This window comes from Struthio camelus, chromosome 18, assembly GCF_040807025.1.
Source record: "Struthio camelus isolate bStrCam1 chromosome 18, bStrCam1.hap1, whole genome shotgun sequence".
Lineage (NCBI taxonomy): Eukaryota > Metazoa > Chordata > Aves > Struthioniformes > Struthionidae > Struthio > Struthio camelus.
In genome coordinates this window covers 18,459,502-18,481,028 of record NC_090959.1, presented here as the reverse complement: position 1 = coordinate 18,481,028, position 21,527 = coordinate 18,459,502, and the positions used below count along the sequence as shown (strand labels likewise).

Here is a 21,527-nt window from a genome sequence, read left to right as displayed (position 1 = left end):
GAGCAAGCTGCAAGGGCGCGGGGCGCGCAACGCTCCGGCACGGGGCACGCAGGGCCCCAGCGCGGGGTGCATAACCTCTGGGTTGCATAAACCCTGCGGTCTCTGGCTCAGCCTGTGCCGGGCCATCTGGGGGGACCACATCCCTCCATCCCTCTGTCCCTCCATCCCTGCATCTGTCCTGCCCTCCATGCCCCCTCCGTCCATCCCTCTATCCCTTTGTCCTTGCATCCTTGTCCCTGCATCCCTGCATCCCTCTCTCCCTGCATCCCTTCACCTCTCTCGCCCTCTATGCCCCCCTCCCTGCATCCCTCTGTCCCTGCATCCCTCTGTCCCTGCACCCATCTGTCCCTGCATCCCTTCACCTCGCCCTCCCTCTGTCCCCGCGCCCCCCCGCCCGCGGTGGCGCCGGCGGTGGCGGTTCCCAGGGTGGGCACAGCCCTGGGGTCGCCCCCTCCATTCAGGGCCCCGCGGAGAGCCTGGTGCCTGGCCGGTTCCCACAGAGGCAATCAAAGCCGCTAATTAGCCCCCATCTGGCGGCGGCGGCCCCCGCGCACGGAGGCGCGCGGGACATTGTGTGCAGGAATGCCTTTCAGCGCCGCCGCCCGCAGCTGCGCCGCCAACAATGCGCCGCCGCCGCCGGCCCCGCTCGCCGCCTCCGGCCGCCTCAGATCCCCCGCCGGCCGCTCGGCGCGAATTAGCCAGATGTCAAAGCTCGGGGCCCCGAGGCCGAAAGGTCAAGCCCGGCCCCCGGGCTGGCGGCCGCCCCGGCGCGCCGCTCCGGCCGGGCCCGCGCGCAGGGAGCACCGAGCCGCAGGGGCCACGGCGGCTGCTCCGGCCCCCGTCCCGCTCCCGGGGCCGGCTGCTCCGGGGCGGCGGCGGCCGAGGGCCCTTCCTCTGCGCCGTGCCGGCCGCAGGGAAAATCCGAGAGGTGGTGGCGAGGCCGGGGCGGGCGCGCTGGCCGCGGGAAAGGCGGCCGGGCCGGCCGCGTCGGCCAGCAAGACGGATAGCTTCATTTCCATGTCAATTCTGGGAACGGGGCGGGCGGCGCGGTAACACCGGCTCGGCCATATGGCGCTGGCACGCGGCTGAGCCGCCGGCCCGGCCCGGCCCGGCACGTCGCGGCTGCTTTGCGCGGCGCAGAGGTTGCCCGGCAGCCGCCCGCAGCAAAGGCCGGGCGCTCGGGGAGGGCAGCGCGCCCCGGCCGCCCGGCGCGGCCCCTGCCCCGGCTCTGGCCCAGGCTCGGGCTCGTCCTGCCGCCCTCGGCCCGGCCGGGCGCAGCGGGGCGCCGGGGAAGCCCCGGCCTCGGCCCCGGGCGCCGCAGGGCCGGCGGGCGAGCGGTGCCGCAGATGCGAGCGGGGCCGGCGGCTCCTGCCGCGCAGCTGGAGCAGGGCCGAGGCCTGAGAAAGCCCCTGCGCGTTCCCCTCCCTCCTCCTGCCTTCCCGTCCCCGGCTCCATCCGCTCCAGCCCAGACCAGCTGGAGCCGAGCGGCCCTTCCTGGGATTTATTCCAGCTTCCTGCCCCTCCTCGCCGGCAGCCGCGGGCTGGGGCTGCTGGCGGCTGCTTCCTCTCCCCGCTCGCAGCCGCGCGCCAGGCGGGCCGGGTGCCGCCGGCCTGCACCCAGCACCCGCCGCCCGCCTGCCCCCGAGCCGGAGCCGCCGGGGCCGGGGCAGAGGAGGGGACGGGGACGGGGCGACGGCACGGGCCCGCTCGGCCATCCCCCGAGCCCTGCCCCAGGCGCCGGGGCTGCCGCGTTGCCCTCCCTGCTGCCCCAGAACCGCCCGCCGGGGCAGCAGCCTGGCCGCCGGCTCGGGCCAAGCGCCCAGCGCGGGGGCACGGCGGACCTCCGCGCCCGGCCCACGGCACACGATGCCGCCAGCGGCCCCGGCCCCGGCGGCTGGGACGGCTCGGGCGCCCCGGGGGAGATGCCCAGCGGCGCGGGAAGGGGCCCCCGTGGGAAAGCCCTGGTGCAGCCCCGGGCGCGAGGGGCGCGAGCCTGGGGGTCCCCGGCTGCCTGCCCACGTCGCCGCCCCGAGGCGCAGGGCAGGAGGCCATCGGCCCCGAGGCCACAGCAGCCCCCACCCCTGCGGCAGCCGGGCCCCGCGGAGGCTTCCTGCCGGAGCCGGCACGCTTCCTCGGCCGCGGCAGCCGGAGGGACCCCGCGGCGAGGGGGAAGGTGGCCCAGCAGCCGCCCAGACAGAGCGGAGCCAGGCGCCGCGCTCGGCCCAGGTGCGGAGGCGCGAGCCCGGAGCCGGCCGAGGCGCGCGGCCCCCAGCGCCGCCCGGGGGAGCCTCCGCTGACGGCTCCTGCCGGGGCCGCCGCGCTTCCTTCCTCCGCGCCCTGCCCTGTCCCCGCTTATCGGGCCGGGCAGGGACCGGGCGCCCAGGGTGCGGGTGACCCCGCTCTGCCCTCCCGGAGCTTTCCGCTCCTCGCAACAGGGCCAAGGGCCCTCAGGAAGCTCCTGGCTCGCAGCTGCACTCTCGCCGCACGCACCACTGTCACGAGCGGCCCAGAGCTCTGCGGGAGCGCAGGCCGGCCCGGGCAGCGGCAGAGCGGGGAGCGAGGACACGGGAGGGGGGCGCTCGGGGCAAAGCTCGGCAGAGCCTGAGGTACCACGCGCGACCCCACGCTCCGGCTCTCCGGAGGCAGCGCCGCAGGCCGGAGCTCGGCCGCGTCCACCCGCGCCATCCCTGCCCCGCGGGAGCCCACCGCGGCTGCAAACGTGGGGCTCCCCGGCAGCCTCGGGGCAGAGCGAGCGGCGACGGAGCATCCCTGCACCCTGCTGCAAGAGGGGCCGGAGCCGGGGCGCCCCGCCAGCCACCCACCGCAGCGCTGGGGCCACGCGGGACGTCCCCACGTCTGCTCTGCGCGACGCCCTGCCGTGCCCAGCGGCCGGCTGCTCCGCCATGCAGCCCGTGTCTTTTTCCATGGGACACTCGAGGCTGGTGGAAGCACATCTGGAGTCTAGACTCAGCGACTCCGTGGGCCGGGCCTGTCGGCCGCGCCGTGCCCAGGCCCTGCTGCACTCTGTTTGCTTAGCTGGAGGTATTTAATTGGAATTAAAGTGGCCTCTCTTGTTTTTGCGGACAGGGCTGTTGGAAAAGGAGCTGTAAGTCATAGAAAACATCTGTAGGAGACTGCGAAGGGTCATTAGATGGCAGAACGCGAGGCGCCACTTTTAGTGCTCGCAGCCGACATGGGGAATAATAGTTCAATACGGCTTTTGTGGAGGGACTGCCAAACCAGCAAACACTTTCTATTTATTCTGGCAGCGGGCACGGGTGGAGAGACGCGGGCTCCTCCGCGCGCCTGCCCAGAGGGCGGGCAGGGGCGACGGCGCGGTGCTGCAGAATGGCGGGGACGGCCAGCCCCGGGCAGGGCTCAGCGGCCCCTGGGGCTGCCCCGGCCCCGCAGCACCCGGCCCCAGCACGACGCGCAGGGAGGAGCAGGGGCAGCCCAAGTGCGTAGGTTCTGCCTTCCCCCTCTCCGGGGTTTCCAGGCCTGGTGGAGGTGCCAGGACTCCTCTCGGTCCCCTGGAGCCAGGCTCAGGGCTCGGCCCCAGCCGGACCCCTGCCCCCAGATCTCTTTCCCCACTTCATGCTGCAGGGCCAGAGCCCGGCGCTGCTCTCCTGCCCACAGCCGAGGCGGTTTAACGGGTCAGCGGCCACGGCACTAAATCTTCACTGCTGCCAGAAAGGCGCGGGGGGCCTTGGCTGAGGCTGGCCACGGGGAGAAAACAGCTGCTCGGGGCAGGAGGGGAAGGGGACGGTCACTTGGAAACAGCCGGACAACAGCAGCGCCACAGCCAGCCCCATGCGGAGAACAGAGCCGCTCCAGGCTGGGGCCTGGGGAGGGGGCTGAGCCCAGGCAGCTCAGGGGGCTGCGAGGCCCTGGGGCGCGTGGAGGGATGGGGCTGCAGGGCCAACCCCAACCCCAGGGCAGCCCAGTGCCTCACGGCACCGGAACAGGGAGAGCAGCTCCGTAAGTACCATAAGCAACTCAGGGTCTCCACTAAGGCACTGAGAGCTGCTGTGCAGCCTACAGGGACAGCGCTCGAGGGGTAGGAGACCTTGGGGCAGCAGCAGACCCAGCCTGCGCTGCAAGGAGAGCAGGGAGTCACGCTAGAAGCCCACAGAGCAGCCAGTGGGACCGTTCCTGGCGCTCCCTTATTCCAGCACCCCTGGGCCCAGCCAGAACAAATTCCTTCCTTTGAGATGGTTTAATATGAGAGAAAGCAAATGCACAATACAAAATTTAAAAACGGGCCTGTGGTTCGCTCCCCACCCACTTTGTACCCATGAAGGAGACAATAAAATAAAAGGGAGCGTGGCTGGGCAGCCCCCCCGGGGCTGGGCTGGGGGATGTGGATACGCGGTGTACATCGATACCCCACCTAGGCGACTGCTCCGGACACACACAACACGATGCTCTTGCACAATTGTTTCGTCGTCTGTCACTTGCAAAGGGTCTGGAAGGGGCCCGAGCCCAGCAGCACCAGGCCTGGCCACACGGGCAAGGTCACTTCTCCTTTTTATCAGCTTCTGTCGTCTCTTCTTTGGAGGCCCCCGGCACCTCCTTAGGGGTAGAGCTCTCCTCATAGCTGGGGATGAGAGAGGCACAACAAGGAGAGGGGTTAGTGGGACTTGGCCCTCCTTGGGCACAAACACATGCTGAAACTCAGCAGGGCCAGGGCAGCACAGCGCGGAGCTGCAGGCTCTGGGTCTGCCCCGCTGCAGCCACTGAGCTCTTTAAAGCAGCCACATCACAGTGAGAGCTGTGCCAAGGGCTGGGCTCACAGCTGTCCCCAGCACAGGGACCCCTGCAAGGCAGAGCCCACTCCCAGCCCAGCACAGACAGGGGGATGAGCAACAGGCCCCAGACCACCCACAGCCCCAGAGGTGCTCAGCAATGGGGCTGGACCACGTGGACGTGCCACCATCTCCCCTGCCGAGCCCCCACAGGCTGGGGATCCATCAAGCCGCTTCTGTGCGCGGGAGCGCATCTGCCCGTCAGCACCGATTCTCGCTCCAGAGACGACAGTCGGATATCCTGGATAACACCACGCTTCCCCCCGCGCTGCCGCGAGCGGGGCTGGCCAGGCCACACGCCGGTGCCTGGAGGGTTGTTTAGTAAGGCGAGTCACAGCGAGACTGACAGCACAAAGCCCAAGGACTCACTCCTCTGGCTGCGAAACCCCCACACCACTGACCTTCAGGCCCTAACAAAAGGCTACAGAGGAAACCTGGGAGCACAGCTTTCCAGGCCAGGCCAGGAAGGAGAACAAGGTCAGAGCTGTCAAATCCTCTCCCCCTGCACAGTCCTCCAAGCAAAGAAGGGCAGAAAAAGCAGCTCTCAGCAGCAAGGTGCCAACTACTGCCTTTGCTTGGGTCAGGGAACAAGGAGAGCTGGAAAGAGCCCCTACCTGGCCAGAGCGACAGACAAAGAAAGGGCACCGTGTGCAATTGCTACATGGCACTAGGGCTTTGCTGCCGGCGTCGGCGGGGACAGGACAGCTTCTGCTGCATGGAATCAGCGAGGCTGGCCGGCGAGCCGGACACGGAGGGGAAGTGGGTAAGTCTTGGTGTGTGCGGCAAGATTTCAGCAGAGGACTCATAGCTGCAGGAGAGACAGGAAGCAAGAAGGGAAAGGGAGGAAGAACAGAATAGAAGGGAAAGAGAGAGAGAGAGAGAGAGAGAGAGAAAGGAGAAGAGTCTCTGAGCAAGATAGCTGCAATCCCACCACCCCACACAGCCAGGCAGCCTAGTTTCTCCTCTGTCTCCACCACCCGCTAGCCCAGGTTGGGGTGGCCCAGGGTGCCTGACAGGCTCTTGGCCAAGCTCTCCTTGCCTGCAGGCCCTGGGGCACAGGACAACGCTGCAGCGTGGAAGAACGAGAGCTGAGACCTGGGAAAAGGCAGCTCCTGCTGGCATGCATACAGCCAGGCAGCTGGAGCGCACAGGAGAACAAGCCTGGGCACTCATCCACAGTGGGCAGAGACTGGCCCAGGGGCTCTGGAGAAAGCAGACCAACACACTCAGCAGGCCCTTTCATGCAGCTCTAGGACCGGCAGACCTGCAGCAGGTGTGAGTGGTAGATCAGGTTTCCCACTCCTGACAGCTGAAGGCTGCAGAGCAGCTCAAACAGAGGGAGCCAAAGGTTACTGCCTGCCTCGGGAGGCTCCGCAAGGCTGCGAGCCCCACAGCCACACCGAGCCAGGTGCTGGCTGGTTCTGCTCCACCTGCCCCCCTTCCCCATATCAGCAGCACAGGCCAACCCGCTCCAAGCCTTCCTGCTGCCCTGGCCTGCCCAGACCCTCAGGCGTAGGCTGTAACTCTCACCATGTCAGACCCTCATTGCCATGCCAGGTCAGCTCAGCATTGGAGCCCTTCTCCCAGGGTGGCTCAGCCACAGCAAGGCACCACGTGCAGGTAGCTTGCTGCGTGCGTGCGGGCAGCCAGCAGAGACCACAGGGGAGCTGCCGGCTCCAAAGTGCTGTCAGCACTCAGAGGAATAGGGCAAATCAAAGCTGCACAGGGAAGCGCTACACCTGGTGGGATTCCTGGAGTGGGAGGCCTTTAGCCTCCAGGCACAAGTCCTATCATATCCTATTTCCTCCACCCACAACTGGAGCAGCTTCAAGGGGGGGCCCAACCCTAGGGACCTTCGGAGGCCCCCACAGCTCGTGCCAGCCTCCTGCATTTGCTCTGACAGCACTCAGCTAAGAAAAGCAGACAGTGCTTTGCTGCTAGAGCAGCCTGCACTCAGCACCAGCGGCTGGGCGCTCCGCTGGGGCATTAACCCTCCATGCCCTGCTGCCAGGCTCCGCAAGCTCCTTGTGGCCACACAGGCCAGACTTGCGGCTTGTCTCTCACCAAGCATGCATTTCCTGGAACAGGGAGGTGGTGCTGCTTTGAGCTGGTGAGTCACAGGCTCATGCTGAGAGTGGCTACAGGATACCAGGTGCACAGGAAGGACGATCCCAGGACACTTACTGCCTGCAGCAGCGATTGTCAGAAGCAAACATCAAAGAGTGGGCAGGTGCTGAAGGGCTGGGGAGAAGTCCCAGCTGACAGCCCCGGTGGGAACATGCATACCTGTGTCTCCCAGGGGAGGGGAAGGAAGTGAGGACAGCCTGGCTCCCTGGCATGCAGCTGCAAGAGCCTGCACCCCCCGTCAGCTGCTGGCTTCCCTCTGACCAGGCTGGGGGCTCAGGCAGGCTGCCCCTGTGGCCATGGGCACCCAGCACCTTGGCACACATCTCCAACATATTAACCGCAGGCAACACAGCTCTGTTTTGGGCCAGATGTTCCCTTCCCTCCTCTGGTTCAGCCATCCTCAAACAAGCAACTGCACCGGGCCACCACAAAACCTTGAGCTCTACCAGCATCCCACACAATCAGCTGAGCACAGCTGAGAAACAGCTCCCAGAGAGGCCAAGCCACACTTTGCATGGCTCAGAAGGTGGGAAAGCCCAGGCAGGAAATGCCAAGCTAGATTGACGCTGCCCACTGTCAGTGCACTGCTAATGTCTAGAACACAGCGGGGTGGCAGAAGGGCTGGGGGACAAGAGCACAGCTTAGGACCTCTCCCATGTCTGCAGTCCCAGGGGCAGGAAAGACTGCTGCAAACAAGGATCCTTTTCCCAAACACAGAGGCTGGGATGTGCTCAAACCAGCCCTGGTTGCTCTCGCAGCTGGATCCAATTCCATTCGCCCCCACCCACAGGCCCTGGGACACAATGACCAAGTATCTCTGCACCAGGTGTGCGGTCCCACCCTCCCCTGCCTGCCAGCTCATGGGAAGTTTGTCACAGGGGCGTAAAGCAATACCAGATGCTGCCTGCCTGTTGGTACTGCACCAAAGCTCCCACACAATTAGGAGGTGGTGGTTAGAGCCAGGGCTAGCGTGTACGAACACAGACCCACTCCCTCCACCTACGCACATGCACACGCACACCCAGAGCATGCCCAGATGAACCCATCCCTCCAGCTGTGCCCAGGCGTGGGAACATCTGCACGCTTCATGCACTCAAATGCCGCAGGCAAAACAGCTCCATCCACAGCTGACACTCACCTGAACATTTCAGTTACTTCTCCCTTTGCCAAGGCCACAAGAAGCGGGAATCCAATGCACGCGGGGACCAGGTACAGAAGAGCCGGCTGTAGGGAAAAGAAACAACTGTTAAACCAAACCACAAGATACCTCTCAGGAAGAGCGTGAGGCAAGCTGGCCTTGTCCCCTCTAGGCCTATCACACATGCAGCCCGAGCTTTTGTCACAGCGCTGCACACAGCGGTTAATGCTCAACGAAGCAGGGTTTGAGAGCCAAGTTACCACTGCAACAGGACAAAACCCACGACGTGAGGTCCCAGCGTCCAGGCCCAGCAATCACACTGCCCAGGGAGGGGGGATGCAACCTGGGGTGCCGGTTTCAGCTGCAGAAGGTCCTGTCTCTTGCTTAGCAATTCACCAGGTTCTTCAGAAGAGCCAGGAGAATGTTTCACCCAGGGAAGAAGATAAGTGTTGGGCTAGTCAGGGTGCAGATGGCATCCAACCGCCTTGCTCTAGTGAGACAGTCTGCAAGGAGTGAGGGCTGCTACACCCACCTACCACTTTAATGCCTTGCTAGACACTTCCTCCAGCCCAGGGAGCTGCAGGGAGTTACTAGAGCCAACAGGGTGCGTACAGGGTCAACAGGGCGTCTTCCCACTTCCTAGAGCCCCAGACCAGGCCATGGACACACTAAGGATGCACAGAGCAGCAACAGCACCCACAGCACAGGCATGCCCCTCAGAGCTCCTTTCCTGCATTAAGGATTGTTCTTCCAGGGCAGCTCAGTTCAAGAGAGCCACAAAACACAAGCCAGCCCAACCAAGATGCAGCTCTTTGAAAGGCTGCTGCCTGAACCAGTCTCCCCTGAAAAGGGACTGCTCCGTCTCTGCAGAGAGACAGAGCTTTGGGCAGGGGACAGGTACAGACACTGGAAAAGCAGAGCCAAGAGAAGGAACACATCTTTTTTTCTAGCACTATGCGGGCAGGACCCTGTGGACATTTCCTACAGTTTGAGAGAGCCGGTGGAGTGCATCTGTGTGAAGACAGCACAGCTGAGCTTACCTGGGCATGCTTGAAGATGTGCATGATGAATATGGTCAGACCCAGACCAAAGATGTAGGCCACAAAGCTGGTGTAGAAATACGTGTGCGTGTTCTTCTTTAAGCTACACAGAAAGGGGGCAGAGCAAAGCTACCTTCAGCCTGGGGTCTGTGATGCCAGCAGCCAAGCTCCCAGGGCAGAGAGGGAGCCAGCCCAGCTATCTCAGTCATCTCCCACCACGGCAGGGTGCCACGCTCTGCCCTTGCTCACCAGGCTAGCACAGAGACTGCCACCAGTGCAGCACTCCAGTCCCGTGGGAGCAGTGCCAAGGGCCAGACGGGGTAACACTAATGTGAGGTGGTGGGAGGCAAAGGAGATGCACAATTCTGCTGCTGGATGGTTACACAAGAGGTAGGAAGCAATACTGGAGAGCCAGGGAGAGGGTGCCCCCTCTCCAGGGAGGGGCTGCCTTTCCCTGGCACCCCTCTCTCAGCATGTGCCGTTTCATTGCGGGTCAGGCTAAGGGAACCGGGATTCCCGGCAGGTGCAGTCAGGATGTGGGTGGAAACACCTGGAAGAGCTGGCACAGACTGGAGGGTCTGTGCAACAGCAACAGGAGCGCAGTCACACCACCGTAGGTACGCAAAGCAGCCCATTCCCAGCAGCAGCTGAGCCACAGACTTTCAGTGTGGGGCAACTGCTGAAAGCTACACCCTGGTGGTAGGTAAAACTACTCTGCGTAGGAAGGAGCTGCTTTTCCCAATGTGAACAGCAACTCAGAGGCAGCCAACACTGCCATGCCCCGATTCTCATCCACAGGAGCAGCGCTTCTCAGGAAGCGGCGTGCCCAGCTCTTTCCCACACCTGCCTCCACTTCGCCTCACCACCGTGGGGGCACTGGCCTCCCTCCTCTGCTGGTCGGTGAGCCAACAAGGCCCTACGGGGCTGCTCTGTGCTGCTGCCCCAGGTCTACCCCCCCAAGGCTCAGCCCCTGCATTCCCAGCTGCATGTACAGCAGCGCTCCCAAAGTCAGACAATTCACCCCCAGCACTCAGGACTTACCCACAAACCCATTCTGCTCCTGCCATGTTCGTGCCTGCTCTTCCCAGAGCTTTCTTCTGCATCTCTGCACCCCAACAGCCCCCACCAGGTCCCCAACCCAAGCTCCAGGTGACAGCATGCAATTCTGCTCCCAGATTTCCCCTCTCCTTTTCCTCTACAAGGACAGCTCAAATACACTGCAGGATCCAACCTGTTATAGACCTTCCCTATCACCCACTCACCTGATGTCAAAACGCAACAGCAAGGCAATGAAGATCCCTATGGGGAGAAGGGCACAGTGAGAGGATGGAGACCAGCAGGCAGGCTGAGCGGGGAGCAAGGTAGCACTTGCAGCAGCCAGGCTTCCTCTGCTCCACCTCCCTCCACTCAGCTCTGTGCGGCCATGCTTGGGCCGACAGTGCCCTCTCGCGGCACAAGGCACTGAGACAGCAGCCAGCTAGAGCACCCAGTGCCGTGCAGCACCCAGGCCTGTGGGAGGCCCGAGGGACTCCAGCACCCAGCCATGCACAGCGCCAAGGGCCAGCGGGAGGTCCACGGGGCTCCAGCAGCACCAAAGGCAGAACAAGGCAAATGAGGTCGCTCAAAGCCACCCACCCAACTCCCCAAAGCCAATTCAGACTTGTGGCCCCAGACAGGATTCCCTCGTCCATCCTCACCTGGAATGACAATGTCTCCCAGACCCAGCATGGCAAAGTTGTCGGCCTCCAGACCCTTCTCCAGCAGGTCCTGAGGGAAAACCACTAGGAGGAGCAGAGAGAGGCACACTGAGGGGGGAAGGATCCCTGTGCTAAGCAGATCTCTGCATCACTGGGCCTGGTGACAAGGGATCTGAGCAGGGCAAGAGCCCTACCCTGTGCCCTAGGCCACCTCCTCCTCCGTGGCTCCCTTCGCTCTCCTTCCTGGGCCAATTCTGGGCACTGGAATGGGCAACGGAGGGATTCAGGGCCTGCCCCATGTGCATGTTCTCAGTCGCAGCTCCCAGCAACCAAATCACTGCATGCTCCACAACAGCACTAATTCACCTCTTTCCTTTTGGGCCACTCTGAGCAGCTGAGACTCACCTCCAGGGAGGTGGTCTAACCCAACCCACCGAGGTCTCTGCAAACGGTCCCTCTCCAGAGACCTGACCTGGCTCACTGGTGTTTGATAGTGCTGTACAATCGTTCCCAGCAGGTGCAGTCAGGATGTGGGTGGATGTGGGTGGTTTGATAGAGTTGTACAATTGTTTAACAGGTCATGAGCAAGGAGCTTTCTAACAGCTTCTTCCTGCACACAAATCCTACTTTCTAAGCAAAGCTCCAGAAGGAAAATCTGTCGTCAGCAATGACTGCAACGCAGAGGGTGCACAGGGCAGAGACAGCAGGAGAATGGACAGTCCCTGCGTCCCAGGGCACAGGAAAGATCTACTCACATTTTATTGGGGCCTCAAACGATTTGGCAACAGTCACCATCACGTTGGTGCCAAAGACCTAGGGGCAAGCAGAGGAGTCTGAGGTGACACAGCTGCACAAGGACACAGACACTCTCAGCTGCAGCCTCACCTCAGGGTCAGGAGCAGCCACAACGGCAGGAAGCAGCCAAAGAGCCATGGAGCTCTGGGCAGATGAGTCCTGCCAGCAAAACACCAAGGCTTGGAGCAATTGAGCCCAAATCCCAAGGAAAAGGGCACCAGACAACACTCAAGGAGGTAAACACACCAAAGCTGTCCCTGTTTTCAGAGCAGCAGCTGGGATACCGCTCACTTCACACAAGCTGCGCCAAAACTACCACCCTGTCCCTCCCCAACATGGAGCACCATGGGTCACGTACAAGAAGCAGCAGCACTGAATGGGTTTTGTTCAACATTGATTAGTCAATTCAGTACAAAGTCTAAACAACATGCAGGATGTTATCTGAGGATAGGAGATCTCAATCGAGAGCATCCCAGCCAACACATCAGCCAGCAGGCTTCCAAAAGAGACTGTAGCAAAATGCAACTGATCTGACAGTTGCTCCGACATCATTTATTTGTATTGCACTATCAGCTTTAAATACTGGCATCTTTTGTGGGATGGAAGGTAAACATATAGGTCAACCACCCTGATTTCTATTCTTTTCAACTTCAAGCCTCCGATCTTGACTATACCAGCAGAAGGCATACAAACCAAGTGCTGGTTAGCACACCTGGTGAGCAAGATCCAAGCGCTGGAGATCAAAGAGAAACCTTAAAGCAGGCAATCGGGCATCAGAATAACTACTACAAGGTGCAGCGGTGTCTGACCATTGCTAGCCCCATCTAAGGGCAAAACATGCAGCAACTGCCATGAAGTGACAGAACTCTAAAACGAGACCAGGGAAACACCACAAAGCACCATATAAAAATTCACCCCAAGACTATGCAGGGCTCAATATCACAATATCATTGGTTCACTGAGTAACTTCGCTTCTTTCTTGAAAGCCTTCTGGGATCTCACTGTGATTAAACCTATGCTAAGATCCGAGTGATCAATCCCCGTGTAGGGAAACAGGGAGAGGGAGGAACCGCGCTTCAGAAACGCCTTTCTGCGAAGCCACTGACAACTGTGCTCTGACAGTGCACTCTGCTGAGGAAGTCCGGATTAACTACAGCAAGCAAGTGGACAGTGGCAGAGGTTGTGCTGCTGCCGTCTCTCCAAAACACTGAAGAAGTTCTCCTGAATTAGAGACTTGTAGCCTATACAGTCCCCAACTCCCCCATGCTGCCTCACTGGCACTGAGCGTGTGCGGGAGGGACTGCAATCACACCCCAAGCACATTTGGTGTGCTAGGTCAGAAGGTTGAATCATCTTCAGCTCAGCGCGCTGCACTGGCACACAGACATACGAATCTAATAGCTGGGGCTGTTAATAAGCCTATGAAAACATGGGCGGCACCAGCTGAGTACAAAATAACACACAGTAGCCAGGCTTAAAGAGGGAAGAATTACTCAGGCAGCTCTAGAGCTGCTGGACAGACCTCAAGCTATGCAAGGCTTTAAGACATTTTGAAATAGAAAAATTCAGAAGATGGAGGTAAACAGAAAAGACCGAGGAATCGAGACATTACATACAATTAAGGAGAAAGAGCGATCCACCGCCACTGTAGGAAGATAAGGAAAACCTTAAGATGAAGATGGCAGAGCATTGTACTGGCTAAAGGGAAACGACTGGAAGCCTTCCAGCATTTGGTGTTTGCGCAGAGCAACAGAAGGACGCCAAAGCTGGCAGATGGTAGAGCTGAGGCACAGCCCATACAAGGAAGATCAGCATATCCCAGGAACAGTTAGGTGGATGCAGGTAGCAGGAAGGGCAAAAATCACAGGTTTATGATCAATTAACAAGAATCTTCACTATGAGCTGGGGACTCTGCTGTTGAAGGTGAGAAAGACCTGACATACTAACTGATCAGAGATGACCACCAGTATGATGTGGCTGTGGAACAGGCAAATTCATTCTAGCCAAATCAGGGCCAGTGTTGCTGGCAGAGCACGGTAGTAACAGCCCTAGCCAGGCACTGGGAAGACCTTAGTCAGGAATACAGGTCACCAGAACTGGTATGCTGAACACCTAGGCAGCCTATAACAGCAAGGCTGTCTGATGAGATCCCTGCCAGCCCTGGACTAGGCCAGAAGGTAAGAGAATATACATTTGCCGAGCTGAATTTTGTGAGTGTTCACTTGTCATCATCTCCACTAAACCTTCCGGGCTGAGAAAGTGGAAATCCTGGCTGTCAACACATGTCCAGCCAGTGTGTGGCCTCCAAGCAGGCACAACATCCCACGTGTGCCTTCCACGAATGGCTGCACCCCCCCAACCTGCCCCAGGGAACGCTCCCGTTTACCCAGAAGACGTCATAGATGAAGAGGCCCCCGAGCAAGATGCAGCCAGTGCTGACGTTGTTCAAATGCAGCAGCTCCACCCCGTTGAGGGAAAACGCCAGCCCAAAGAGATTGTTGGCAATCCAGTGCTGAGAACGACAGGAAAAGGAGAGATGGATCCCACTGCACACAGAGCCACAGCCCCACACTGCAGACGCCTTGTCGACAAAGGCGTCCAGGCAATCCCTGGCCTCCCCACAACGCTGCTGCTCTCTTACCTTTCTCAGTAGGTACCAGACCCCAACAACACTGCTCATGGCCAGGCATACAAGATCCTTCGTGTCAAATTCATAATTCACTATTTCTGCAATAAAACACAGAAGTCTGATTTTGGCTGGCCCAGGCAGCTTTTCTTCCCACGCAGGGCAACAACACAGAGCTACAATGCTCATGGCCCAAATGAGGGGATTCTACCCATACAAGTGGCCATGCCCACAGTAACCACGTGCAAATTCAGCCCACAAGCAAGCAGCAAACACTGGCAAGCCAAGGTCTTTGCCTTCAGCCAGACTCTGCCGCATGGACAGCATCTGTGATCCTTCTGTCAATAAGGAAATTGGATTCAGACACTGTCTTTTGGCAGGGAAGGGGCCAGTTCTTCTCCCCCTTCCGGGAGCCAGTTAACTCCTGGTGGTACTACTAGAAGAAATAACCCCCTACCAGTAGAGGTACTGGGCAGGATCCTTACCAAAGCACCTTCTACCACTGCAAAGATTTAAATCAAATCAGTTAAGGCAGAAAAAAAAAAAAAAAAGAAATCAGGACTACATTAACGGTAGCACATTTAATATTGATCATTAGCTCTATTTTCAGAGCACTTTGTTTCTGGGATTTCCCTGCCAGCCAGCGGCAACAAACTGGGAAAGCGCCAGCCGCTGTTAAGAAGATGCATGCAGCAGTCCCAGCTCTGCGTGGACACATAGGGCTTACAGTGGCTACAGAATCACAGAAGACAGCAAGAGTCAAGTCATTGAGGAGATTGTTTTAAAGGGCTGAAAGTCAAAACACCAAGCAAGCAAGAAACAGTAGTAAAGGCAGAAAGCATTCAGGCCCCTAGAGAGAGCGGGGAGCTCACGTACCTTCCTTGGTCTCCCCGGAGCCCTGGGTAAAGAGAAGCTGGTACTGTTTGTTGGGGAAATTTGCAGGAAAGAATCTGTTCATCATGGGGCTGAAACAAGAGGTGCAGAGAAGGGCAGTTCTACAGAAACCCCAGCACAACGCACTGCCCAGCACCTCCGTGCAGCAGTGTCAGAGCACAAACAGCAGGCCCCCACCCTCTCCCCTCTCAAAATGAGGGAAATGCCAAGTTTCACCATATCGGGGCAGACACAAGGTCCAGCCCCAGGCACACTAAGCAGCACGCACGGGAACTTGTCCTGTCCGGGAGTTTGATCAGCCTGTAGGTAACTGTCCCCAAAAACACTCTGGGCCAATGGGCACATGCCAGCACAGAGCATCACCCATGAAATGGGAGAGCCTATCCCAGACCTCAACACCTGCCCTGTGCCCCACAGCACCGGGCACAGCACCCCAGCCGCCCAGAGCTGGCCACCACAAAGTGATCTTCCCACAGAGCTGGGAGCAGGGGTGCAAAGCCCAAGCAGAGCAGCAGCTCTGGTGTAGGGAAAGCATCTGGTCCCCAACCCCCTAGAGCTCAGGAAACAGGAAACCAGTTTTACTTTTTCAGTTACTGAAACACGGTCTGAGCTTTCAACACCTCGCACCAAACACGAGTGTGAGACATTAACTCCAGCTGCCTGTTTCAGCCACCCCAGTAAGGGGAACAAGGCTGCCGAGGAGCTCTTTCCCCCTCAGAGCAGAGGGCCATGCGAAGACGAAGCAGCTCCTCCTGGTGCAGCCAGTCCTGTCCTCCGACAGTGGCCACCCACACTCTTGGGAGCTCTCCCAGCAACACCACACAGGATCACTGAGACGCCCAAGACTTCGGCTCTAACTCTGGTTCCCCAAGAAGAAGGGCTCGCAGCACCCTCTGGGCTTATCTCCCTAGCTGTGAAGCAGCGATGGTACTGCTTGCCCTTACAGAGCCCTTCAGATCTACCAAGGGAAAACACCAAGAGCTGAGATTTGGTTCTGCTGCAAGGCAATACTGTTCTAGAAAACTCCACTATAAGCTTAACCCCCTGCTGCCTCCCAGGGCAGCCAGCCTCGGGCATCCCTGCCCTTGTCACACCTCCCATCCCTCCACTGTACCTGATGGTGTGGGATAGGGCTAGGATCCCCAACACAAAGAAATACATAGAGAGCAGGAGGTTGATGTACTCTTGAGAGAATATCTGCGAGGAAAAAAAAAAAAATCAGAGGGAGGTTACCATAATGTTCCCCCTGTTTCTAGCATGAGAAACAGTTTTATGTTGTAATCGGCAGTTGCTGCATCACTGCTTCAGGAAGATGGGAAGAAAAGTTGGAATAACCCAAATTATTGCACTGTTTTAACACTGCTGATGTGAAATACATAGGCAATAGCCATGTACTTGCAGAACAAGCACAAGGGGCCTGAGAGTCGTTGCACATCTATGAGCTGCTTAGGTCAAAAAATAACTCCCGCACTGCAGAAAGGAGGACACAGCTTCCCTAGCACATCTCTTGTGGAGAGAGGCTGAGCACAGAGTGAAATGGCACGCAGCTCTGGCAGGCCATCCCAGGAGAGGGACGGCAGCACCTCCCTGCCACCTCACTCCTACAGCAGGCCGAGCACACGCTCTGTCCTAGTTTACCAGGGTATTATTAGAACTCCTGCCCTCCAACACGCACGCACAGCCTTACCACAGAATCACATCCCCTGTGATTCAGGGTGCACTAGGCCCCACAGCAAGGCACTCTCATGCACCCAAGTTGGCCTTTGGTCTCTCTTGGTCTCCTAGAAGGAGGAATGCTGGAATACTAGAGCTTATGGCAGGTTGCAGATACTAAAAAGGAAGAAGCCACAGATCATGCAGCAACTTTAACTGGGTCACACTGCACATTCAGTACTTTGTTTCCTGGTGTCTCAGTCTCAACCAGGAGTAAGAGGCAGGAAAGGTCCCCAAGTACCCTGAGAAGTGGGCCACTGGGCCAGCGTGGGCTCCAGAGGATCATTTCAGTGGGCTGAAGAGCCTGGCTGCCAGCTCTGTACTCCCATCATTATCAGTGCCCAGCATACGCTCTGCTTCACTACTACTAAAAGAGGAACTGCAGCAACTCCAGTGAGCACACAAGTAAATCGAGGCTCAATTTTGCCACTGGCAAAGCAGGGCTTATTGCTAGGGAAGTGTGATCCAGCCTGCCCTGCCTTCTGCTGCAGAAGTTATCTCCACACATCTGCAGCACTCTGTCCACAGCCACCCGAGCCACAGCACATGCTTGCCTTCCCTGTTAGCAAAGATCAGACAGGGCAGCTGCAGCGTGCAGGCCTGAGCCCACACATGCGGTGGGGTAAAGACCTGCACAGCACCAGCTCACGCGAGGCACAGCAGCCCGCAGCAGCTCAACCAGGGGTAGGAGCCTGCAAGAGGCAGCATCAGTCAGCTGTTGCACAGTAACTGCTATGCACAGAGAGGAGACTGAACTGAAACATTCCCACCTTTGAATCCCTAACCCCCACCTCCTGCCGCACTGCTGGAGTGCCTGCCATCCCTTGGCAGGCAGGAGTGCTCTGCCACCTCTCGGGCACCCCGGGACAGAGGGCTGCGTGCTGTCAAGGCCTCCTATCCACACGCCAATCCACAGGTGCTGCCCGACAGGCCCACACTGCACTGGCAGTTCTATAGCTTTTCCAGGCCCACCAGGTGCTCAGCCACATGCTGGGCATGTGCAGAGGTACCCAAAGGTGCTTTAGGTCAAGACACTTTTTCCATACATATACAGCCTAAAGCACCTGCTGCTCAGATCTCTTATCTGTGACTCAGGAACTGTCATTTACCTCAGCCTGTTGAATTTACATGCATAAAAGACTTCACCCAAACGCATGTGGGGTTGCCCACAAGCTATTTTTTTGCTTAGCAATTACCTAGGCCTACAACTGAGATGGCTTTAGGAGCATAGCTAGGAACACCACACACAGACAGAAGCATTTGTAATTCAAGAGTCTCTGGCACCCTCCGGTTTCTATTTGCACACCCTCAGTTGGCCCAAGGAGGAAGGCAGAGCTCAGGGGTGTACTCAGTTCTCTACAACTGCCTCCAGAACAACCACACGCACAAACAAGCTCTGAATTACCCAAGGGCTGTAGAATTCAGGTGAGGTCTAACGTCCTCCTGCCTGGTGACACTGAGAATCTCAAGCTGTGTAGCCTTAAAAGACCTTCTGTCCCAATACTACAGGCCCTCACAGGGTAAGCCAAAAATCAAGTCAGCCCCATCTCTGGGGTTCCTGAAGGCAAACGCAGCAGGGCTAAGCGGCAAGGAGGAACGAAGGAGTTGTCTTTACTTCTGTGGGCCCACTAACATTGCTTACTTACTTTAAAGAAGAGGTAGAGCCCCAGAAGGGTACAACTGGCAACAATGGGAAAACGAGCAGCATCTCGGCTGGTAATGGTCTCTGGCATCTCAGAGGAGTTCTGGGGAGGGAAGGAGAGGACACGTGTGGATTAGGCTGTGCAATGGCTTCACACCTGAACAGGAGGGAGAGCACAGACAGAATGAACGTCTTGCAGGGCTCTGCAGGGGCATCAGCGCGGCTCCACAGAGGAGCAGAGCGCTCGCAGGCTCCCAGTCGGCCCCGTAGGTGGGACTGTGTCACAGGCAGAGCCCGAGATGGAAGGACAAACGTGAACAGGTTTGCTTTTCCCAAGGGCTGCGCCACAATTTACTGCTTTTTTTTTTTCCCCCCTCTTGAAGGGGGGAACTTGCTTGCCCAGAGGAGAGCAGGACTCTGTAGCTCCTCCATACCGCTCATGCCTGGTGGTCTCCATTACCCTCACCATCTGTGCACACCATGTGTCGATCAACCTCTGAATGACATTTCTCTCCAATCACTTCTTCATCCCTCACCTCATTCCTGGAATATTCCTCATACTCAAAAGAATCAGATTTATCAAACCCTTTAATCTTTTGAAATTTCCATGACCAAGCTAGACCAGACCCCTTTTAAGGCATTTCCCATAAGAGTCCTTCAACATTCACCAGGACTGTAGCCCCTCTCTGCTCTATTCCCCTCCTTGCAGTTATCTTCAGCACAGGATCCGTCCCCGGACAGGAGGAGGGGCTGCCTGCCCCCAAGCCCAGCTGGGTATGCCGTGCACACAGCGCTGCTGGTGCTTGAAGACTTAATTTTGATCAGCCCAGCACCTGCAGCCAGCACTGGACGGAGCGCCCCTTAATGGGAGGCCTTATGCAAAGCACCCACACGAAAGTAATGACAGTTTTCCTAGAGCACAGCTGCTGCCACACAGCACTCAGCTGCTCAGAAGCAAGTGCCCAAAGAAACGCTCTTGGTGGCACAAAGGAAGAGGAATCTCCCACAGAACCGCCTCCAGACCCTGCTCACAGATGCTGCCTTAGCCTTCTCTAGGGCTCGATTAACAGGGCTGCCAAGACCCCCCACTAAGACCAACTGAAAGCCCTGAATTAAGATATCAGGGCAGAAAACAGTTTTTAAAAAGGTTCCTTCCCCTGGGCTTCAGAAGAAAGAAGTGTTGGGATTTAACTTCCAGCTGCTACCCCCAGCTGGGTGGAAGATGCAGAGAGCAGCACGGTGGACCTGTGGGGAGAGCAGAGGACCTGGTGCAGGCTGCCTGCGCAGCATGCAGGAGCTGGACACCAGTCCAGGGATCAAGACCAGCACACAGGACGGGGAAACAAAGCCACACACAAGTCTCTCCCAGGTGGCATCACTTGCAGAGATACAAAGATCATTAGTTTCTCAGGCACATGGATTTCTTGTGACAGCAGGGTCACAGCAGGAGAAAACCAAGGAGAAAGTGAGGTGTGAGGCGAGACCTCTCCTCACCTTCAGGGAGGGACAGCACCTGGGCAGCTGCAGAGTCGGGGCAGAGCAAGAGGAGCCCAGAGGGCCCCGGGGCAGCTCTCACGGGGCAGCGAGAGTGGGGGCAGGTGAGCACATGCAGCTCCCTGCTGTCCCGGGGACGGGGGAGGCCGGCAGCCCGATGCAGGGCAGGGAGCAGAAAGGCAGCTGGACCCCCGCGAAGGCCAGAGAGCCCCGGCTGTCCCGGGAGGGGGACAAGGCTCAGAGGCCCCGGTCACCCTGGGCAAGGGGAGTCCCACAGCAGGGCAGAGCCGGTAACCCAGGAGGCCACAGCTGTCCCGGGGAGCAGGGTGCGGGGCAGGCCAGGAGCCCCGGTGAGGGGAGGGGGGCCGGTGCCCCGGTGCCCTCGGTTGGGGGCCTGGCCGCCCCGGTGGGTGTTTGGCCCCGGAGCCCCAGTGGGAGGGGGGAGACCCGGCTGCCAGGGTGACCCCAACGGAGGGGACCCCAGGCGCTGCCGTGTCCCCGCCTTGGGGAGGGGGAGCCGGTATTCCCAGCCGGGGCAGCCCCGGTGTCCCCGGTGGCGGGGGGGGGGGGTTACCTTGCTCTTGGCGCAGCTGACGGAGCGCAGCGCCCCGAAGAAGATGGGCAGCAGGGCCATGAGGACGAGGCTGCCGTAGGCCAGCGCCATGCCCTCGGGGGTGGCGGGCGGCCGGGCGGGCCCGGCGGCGGGGGCGGCCCCGGCGCCGCTGCCGTTGTGCGCCGCGGCCTGCTCCATGGCTGCCTGCTCCGCCGCGGCCCGCGCTTCCGGCCCGCCGCCCCGCGCCCAGGGACACGTTCCCTTCCCGGCCGGAAGTGCGTCACGCGCCGGCCTCACGCCCCCTAGCAACCCGCCCCCTAGCAACCCGCCCCACCGCGTTGCTAGGAGACCGCGCCGGGGCCTGCGGCCTGCGGCCTCCCGGGACCCGCCTTCCCGTGGGGGGGGGGGGGGGGCATGCCCGGTCCGTGTCCCCCCCCCCACCTGCCTTCCCGTGGGGGGGGGCATGCCCGGTCCGTGTCCCCCACCCCCACCTGCCTTCCCGTGGGGGGGGGGGGCATGCCCGGTCCGTGTCCCCCACCCCCCCACCTGCCTTCCCGTGGGGGGGGGCATGCCCGGTCCGTGTCCCCCACCCCCCACCTGCCTTCCTGTGGGGGGGGGCATGCCCGGTCCGTGTCCCCCACCCCCCACCTGCCTTCCCGTGGGGGGGGGGCATGCCCTGTCCGTGTCCCCCACCCCCCCACCTGCCTTCCCGTGGGGGGGGGCATGCCCGGTCCGTGTCCCCCACCCCCCACCTGCCTTCCTGTGGGGGGGGGCATGCCCGGTCCTTGTCCCCCCGCCCCGACCCACCTCACCGGGGGGGGGGGCGTGCCCGGTCCTTGTCCCCCCGCCCCGACCCGCCTCACCGGGGGGGGGGGGGGCCGTGCCCGGTCCATGTCCCCCCACCCCGACCCGCCTCACCGGGGGGGGGGGGGCCGTGCCCGGTCCATGTCCCCCCACCCCGACCCGCCTCACCGGGGGGGGGGGGCCGTGCCCGGTCCATGTC

At 60.0% G+C, this 21,527-nt stretch overlaps 1 protein-coding gene across 2 annotated transcripts; it reads right to left on the bottom strand.

The window, feature by feature from the left end:
- Positions 1-4,201: 4,201 nt before the first annotated feature.
- Positions 4,202-20,756, bottom strand: HM13 (histocompatibility minor 13). 2 transcript variants are annotated; one of them, XM_068912174.1, is made up of 13 exons: positions 20,546-20,756; positions 18,482-18,580; positions 16,237-16,319; positions 15,105-15,193; positions 14,244-14,329; positions 13,989-14,114; positions 11,563-11,620; positions 10,808-10,891; positions 10,373-10,409; positions 9,111-9,213; positions 8,071-8,156; positions 5,420-5,613; positions 4,202-4,597 (listed from the first exon to the last, which is right to left on the bottom strand). In XM_068912174.1, the coding sequence occupies exons 1-12, from the start codon at positions 20,720-20,722 to the stop codon at positions 5,463-5,465; spliced, it is 1,179 nt and encodes a 392-aa protein (XP_068768275.1). In that variant the 5' UTR covers positions 20,723-20,756; the 3' UTR covers positions 4,202-4,597; positions 5,420-5,462. The 2 variants fall into 2 exon arrangements, with proteins under 2 accessions (XP_068768275.1, XP_068768276.1); XM_068912175.1 differs by lacking the exon at positions 5,420-5,613.
- Positions 20,757-21,527: the final 771 nt, after the last annotated feature.